The sequence below is a fragment of the Topomyia yanbarensis genome, unplaced genomic scaffold, assembly GCF_030247195.1.
Source record: "Topomyia yanbarensis strain Yona2022 unplaced genomic scaffold, ASM3024719v1 HiC_scaffold_47, whole genome shotgun sequence".
NCBI classification, from domain to species: domain Eukaryota; kingdom Metazoa; phylum Arthropoda; class Insecta; order Diptera; family Culicidae; genus Topomyia; species Topomyia yanbarensis.
In genome coordinates, this window is record NW_026683680.1 from 116035 (window position 1) to 122372 (window position 6338).

The 6338-nt window shown below is 39.7% G+C and overlaps 1 protein-coding gene across 1 annotated transcript; it reads right to left on the reverse strand.

Moving 5' to 3' along the window:
* Window positions 1–1969: 1969 nt before the first annotated feature.
* Window positions 1970–3155, reverse strand: LOC131695605 (pancreatic triacylglycerol lipase-like). Its single transcript, XM_058984135.1, has 2 exons — window positions 3100–3155; window positions 1970–3037 (listed from the first exon to the last, which is right to left on the reverse strand). Exons 1-2 carry the CDS (start codon window positions 3146–3148, stop codon window positions 2073–2075), a joined length of 1014 nt encoding a protein of 337 aa, XP_058840118.1. The 5' UTR covers window positions 3149–3155; the 3' UTR covers window positions 1970–2072.
* Window positions 3156–6338: the final 3183 nt, after the last annotated feature.

The following is a 6338-nucleotide window of genomic DNA, read 5'->3' on the forward strand; positions in this document are numbered from 1 at the left end:
TTGGGAAGTTTTTGAATATATTCATAAGGACTGCTAGGAATAGGTATTGGGAGTCTTGGAGTTGGAGAGGAACTGAAGGTGGATTCTGCGGTAGGGTTAGGAAATCAAGCTAGTCAGGGCAAACTGATCGGTAATCCCGGCAGACGACTTCGTCGTCTGGCGCAAAAGCCAGGTATTTAGAGGCCCTATCAGAATCCTCCTTACAACGTGTCCTAGAAAAATCGACAGATCTTGCCGTATTAACATATTTGTATTTGCTATAACTCCGGAACCAATAGTCAAATCTGAATAAAATTCAATATCAGTTAATAGGAGTGTCATCTCTTTCATTTGAAATCAAGTTTGTAAAAATTGGTGAAGAATTCGCTGAGAAATAAATGGAACATTAACTTAGAAAGTTGGCAAGTTCCCCGAAGACATCAAGAACCGTCATGGCGGCCAACGTGGTAAAGCTACTTATAAGAGTGCCTAGAAAAATAATTAATTTTTGAAAACTCAATCGGCCCACTCCTGAGTCGATTCCTAGTCCCACCAGGAATACTTGCTCCAAAAATGAAGTGTGTATGAGATTTTTCGACAATTTACATGGAGAAAACCCACGAACTCGCATTTTCGCCGCTAGGTGGCACTGTATGCATCGTATTATCACTGCAAGTGAAAATAAGAAAGATAATTTATTTGTCTACAACTTTGTCGAAGACTGCCAGTAAATCCGGCTTTGTTAAAAGAAGTTATTAAACTTTTAACGAAGTGATGTCTGAGTTAGTTTTGCATAGGGCCTAGCAGATAGAATATCGAGATGTTCCAAAGAATTATTGAAAAATGTCTGTTCTACAACTTTATGGAATACACCTAATCTCTATTTCTTTCCGTTGAAAAGTGGCGACCTCTGCGCGGTAAAATGCGCAAAAAAAATTTTCTAACCAAAAGATGACTCGTATTACTTACTATATAATAAGTAATACGAGTCATCTTTTGGTCACATGATCTCCCCGGTGCACCGGAATTATGACCAATTGAGAAATACTAGGTCATCATCAAGTAGGCACTCCAGAAGCATCCCTAGGAAGTGAAATTGGAAGCAAAATGAGAGAAATATGGAACCTATAGCCCCTATGTTTGAGTAGACTGGGCAAGCGAATGGGGTACAGGTTTGTTTGCAATCATATCCTCCTTCGGGTTTCGGTCATGATTATGAAGCCAAACCGCATAACACTGGTCTCGCTGTATACGCCTGGACAATGTGGCAACAGTTTCGTTGGTATAAATACATCGTATGTTTACAATTCATAACCATATCAGAAATGATAAAGCTGAGAGCTTCCATCTGGGTTAATGAGCCTAATATTGAAAAAAAATTGTGAAGAACTGAAAATGTGGAGTGCTGGCTATTGTAAAATTTATTTTTCGCTTATTTAGCATTAACAAATGCCAGAATGCTATCTCGCTCCTTTACTATTTATTTTTACGCATATTCTTCAAAATAAGTGGACATATATGAGCGCTATTACTTTTATCTTTCCTCCTTTTGACCTTTTCGGCTTTTTGTCCATTCGACTTTTCGACCTTTTGTACTTTCGACCTTTTAATATTCGACTCCTCCTAAACTTTCCGTGATTGTATGTGAATTTGGTGAACCCAATTTCTATATTTATACAATCATTTCCTACGTATTCGGGTCATTCGAAGATGCGAAATGATGTTGGTGGACTTTTGGCGAATCATAGGTGTCATAGGTGTTATATGAAACAATTCTTCAAACTTCAGCTTAAATAGGGAAATTATTCGTTATATCTATTTACAGAAATTGACGAGAACTGAATCGGATAGAAGGTTGATTTATAATCTTTCTATATGAGAAAGGCAAAAGCAAAAATATCGAAGTATATCCGTCATCAAACCAAATATCACCCGATTACTGCCACAGGCTTCAATCAAATTCGATCGAAAAAACAAAACCAAAAACAGCTATAGAAAATCACAATAATACATTATCTTTATTACCACCTGCATTGTATTGTTCAAGTTCCAGATCAATCAAGGATTATCGCCTTTTCACTACGGCTGCGCTATCAACCCCTTGCAAAGGGTGATGCCGAGTTCGTCATCAGATGATAAACGCCGTTAACTCCCCGTCCCCGGTTCGACGGCTCGCCTCCCATGTTGGCATACGGTCCACTGGAGGTGCAACGACCACTAAGAATTTCGTCGTAGTTGGCACAGCGCATCGACACGAAGTGTGTACTGCTGGAAACCGACTCGGCAAACAGTTCATTGACTCGGTTGTGAGCACAGGTCGATGTTATACAACCCGGCTGGGATCGACCTCCATTCGGGTAGAAGTTAGCGTGACACAAAGGAGCATCGAACGCCAGCAGACCAGCATTGGTGTAGATAGCTTCCGTGTAGAGAGCGTCGCTCGCGGATAACGCATCAGCTTGTCCCTGCGAAAATAATGGACCCGCGGGATCCAGAGCAATCACCGAGTTCAGTTGACCGCCTTGTCCTTTACCAGTGTTTCCAGCAGCGTGGCCTCCCAAGCTGAACCCAATTACGTTGATCAAATCCCGTGACTGTCCGGTTGTACTCCTAATCACATCGATGAGCCGGGAAGTAATCATGCCAACACCTCCAACACGATTTCGCGCGGCAATGTAGTTGATGGTCTGTGCACCTGCACCCCAATCGACGGCAATCACGTTGAAGTCGCCAACACGCAGATAGTGATCCTTGATGACCCAATGCAGGGTAGCATCCTCACCCTCGATCCATCCATGGATTAGGAAACGAGTGGGATTTGAAGCGGCAAAGTTTGAATTGCTAATCGAGGCAGGATTGGACCAGTCCAGGACATGTGCGTGGACCGGGTTACGTCTGGTGAATAGACGGAAAACAACGTCCTGCTCCGGATTGAAAAGTGGTTCGAATTCATCCTCTCCGTGCGGTACATTGGCGGGGTCGATGTTGATCATGTGGAATCGACCGGCACCGTCCGGTATCAGCGCCCATGGTTTGGACTCGATGGGCAGTGAATAGGCTGGAAAAAGTTCGAAAGGTAATTAACAATTTTGTCTTAGACCAATCCAAAAAATTTCTTACCAACAGCTCCGAGGCTGAGCAGAATAGCTACCGTTGTTGTTAACTTCATTTCTAATTCCAATGGACTAGCTCAGTTGGGGATGGGGGCATTCGATTTTATAGATTTGCTAATCTTATCGGTAAAGTTATTCCCAAAAAATCGTCATCGGTTTCGTTATACTTTGAACTAAAGCTGAATCTGCGCAATTCGCTCACTAATTTAATCGCTTGGTACAAGCTACGATCGAATGAATCTCACCTTTTTGTTTTATTAACGAATTTTAGGGTCAGTTAGAGGACGAATGTGGAATAAACTTAGCAAAGGCTCTAGAGCTTGCATAAGAAAATATGAACTTTTTTAGTTTCATAATGAGAATATAATATCTACTGTAGTTTAATACTATAACATGTCGCTACAAAAAAAAAGAAAGTTGAATGAATTTTTCAAGTGGCGTAGTATAGATTGGAGATCCAGTCAAGTAAAACAATAATATACCCAATTTTCGATTTTTAACAGCCCATTCCAAGAGTATGCTACATTCGGCTGTTTTCAAGAAATATTAGGAGGAAAAAAAGAAATATTAGGTAATTTTTGTTGCGTTTTTCCAGTTTTTAATAGTACTAACATTTTGGAAAATCGAAGGAAACTAATTCAAACGCTGAGGAATACCAAGGCTAGTAATGTATGGAGAACGGACAATTACAATGCCTGCGTTCTGAGCAAAAACCTGTTCATCAATGAGAAGAACAATGAATTGATTTTTATCTACTAAACAACATTAAAATCTTTTATACCTTTTATTTTTACATTTCTTACAAAAGAAGTGTATAGGATTCGCTCAAACTTTGAAAACTTTTTCCGAGGCCCGGAGGGCCGAGTCTCATATACCAATCGACTCAGCTCGACAAATTGAGACAATCTCTGTATGTGTGTATATGTGTATGTATGTATGTATGTACAAAATTTCATGTAATTATCTCAGCAATGACTGAACCGATCTTAAAGAAACTAGTTTCAAATGAAAGGCCTAACGTGGCCATTTGACACTATTATTTTTGATTTTCGATATGTTGTTTACTTTCTGAGATATGAACGATTTTGTCAAAAAACAGCAGATTTTGCGCAAATAATTTCCGAACAGTATAATATTGTCCCACAAACCGCACATAAATAGAAAGCTTGTAAAAATACCTTTCTAACAAGCTATAGATTGTCGAAATCCGTACACGAGCGGCGGAGATATTAAACATTTTGTATTTTTAGTCCTCGCTTACCAATTTCCACTATCTAAAAATGAGATTTTTTCATACAGAGTATTGCTTTACTGGTGTTTTAGGGGCAAAACTAAACATATTTTGAATATTGGGGTATGAAAACACATCTACATGATTCAAGGAATTCGATGTTGAGAACATTTTGTGAATTACCTTTATAATAAATTAACTATTTCTTAAAAATCGATATATAAGTTCACTTCAAAGACAAAATAATGTGTTGATAAAGAAACAGTGAGTTCTAGTATTTATCCCTTGGATTAGGTATTGCGTTCAATCATGAGGTAAATGTTGGATGTTATATCAATAAACAGATCAACAAGTAATTCAACTAATAGTGAGATAAAAGATTTCTCATATAATTATACTCGTGGCGTCACCGTAAGTAAAGTAGTATGTATGTTTGAAGCCCAAAAATCTAGCGAAAATTCAGCTCTTTTGCAAGACTTAGGTTATACTGGTTATGGCGCAAAAATTACTACTTACATTATTTATGATAAGAGTTATGAAAACCGTTGCCAGCTTATACACCTCGATACACTCAGCATTCGGAGGGACTGCTCTCGAGCCCTGTTCGTCTCGGACTTACTCTCTGCCAGAGTGGATTGCCCTACAATCCTCAGACGTCTGGATCTTCAAGCTCGCGTTCGAGCTCTACGTAATAACTCCCTTCTGCGAGTTCCGTTCAGGAGAACCAACTATGGTTGCCAGAGCGCTGTAACCGGACTCCAACGAATTTTTAACAGTGTGGCGACGGCCTTTGACTTCAACCGGACGCGGAATGCTATAAAAGCGAAAATGTTGTCAATTTTAAAATGTAATTAGTTTAAGCAACCACCATTGGGGCCAAGGGGCTTGTTGGTGAAGGTAATAAACATAAACATAAAAAGAATATAAGAAATCAATATATCATAATAATATACCTATAAAAATAATGTCACTGCATTAACCAACATTTACCATTCCTCACACGCCCCCCATCTCTCTCTCTCTCTCTCTCTCTCTCTCTCTCTCTCTCTCTCTCTCTCTCTCTCTCTCTGTTTCTCTTCTATCGCATCTATCTAGCTATTTCTGTATCCATTTCTAAGTTGTGTGATCAGATCTTCTGCCAATCTGAAATATTTATTAATTGTAATTGCGGAGGTTTGAGAAAACAAAACTATTTTTTGTCTGCTGCTACATCAACTCAACTATACTTCAATTGTATTCAAAGCCTGCATCTAAACTATAATTAAGGAAATTCATGGCTATATCAGAAAAATATTTGGCTTAACTGGGTAATATGAAAGTTTGACGATGAAAATTTTCAAAAGAGACATTCCACGTGCGATATTTAAACTATTCGTATCTCCATTGAATTTTGAATGAAATATATGCTAAAAGACTGAAAGCTGAATCCAGCAGGATTGGACTTGCCATCAACGTTTCAAAGACAAAATACATGAGAGGAAGAGGTTCTAGAGACGACAATGTGAACCACCCACCCGAGTTCGGATTGACGGTGACGAAATCGAGATGGTCGACGAATTCATGTATTTGGGCTCACTGGTAACCGACGACAATAATAACAGCAGAGAAATTCAGAGACGGATCTTGGCGGGAAATCGTGCCTACTTTGGACTCCGGAGGACGCTTCGGTCGAACAAAATTCGCCGCCGCACGAAGTTGTTATCTACAAGACGCTGATTAGATCGGTGGTCCTCTGCGGCCACGAGACCTGAACCATGTTCGTTGAGGACCAACGCGCCCTTGGAGTTCTCGAACGAAAGGTGTTGCGTACCATCTATGGTGGCGTGCAGATGGAAGACGGAACGTGGCACAGGCGAATAAACCATGAGATGTATCAGCTGCACATTCGTTATATTGGTACGAACTTTCATGAGAAATAACGGATCAAAGACCAAAAATATCCACAAATTAGATCCAGGAAAAGAAGTTTCCCAATGTATCCACTCTCGATGGGGGGTGCAACTACAATGTGTCTT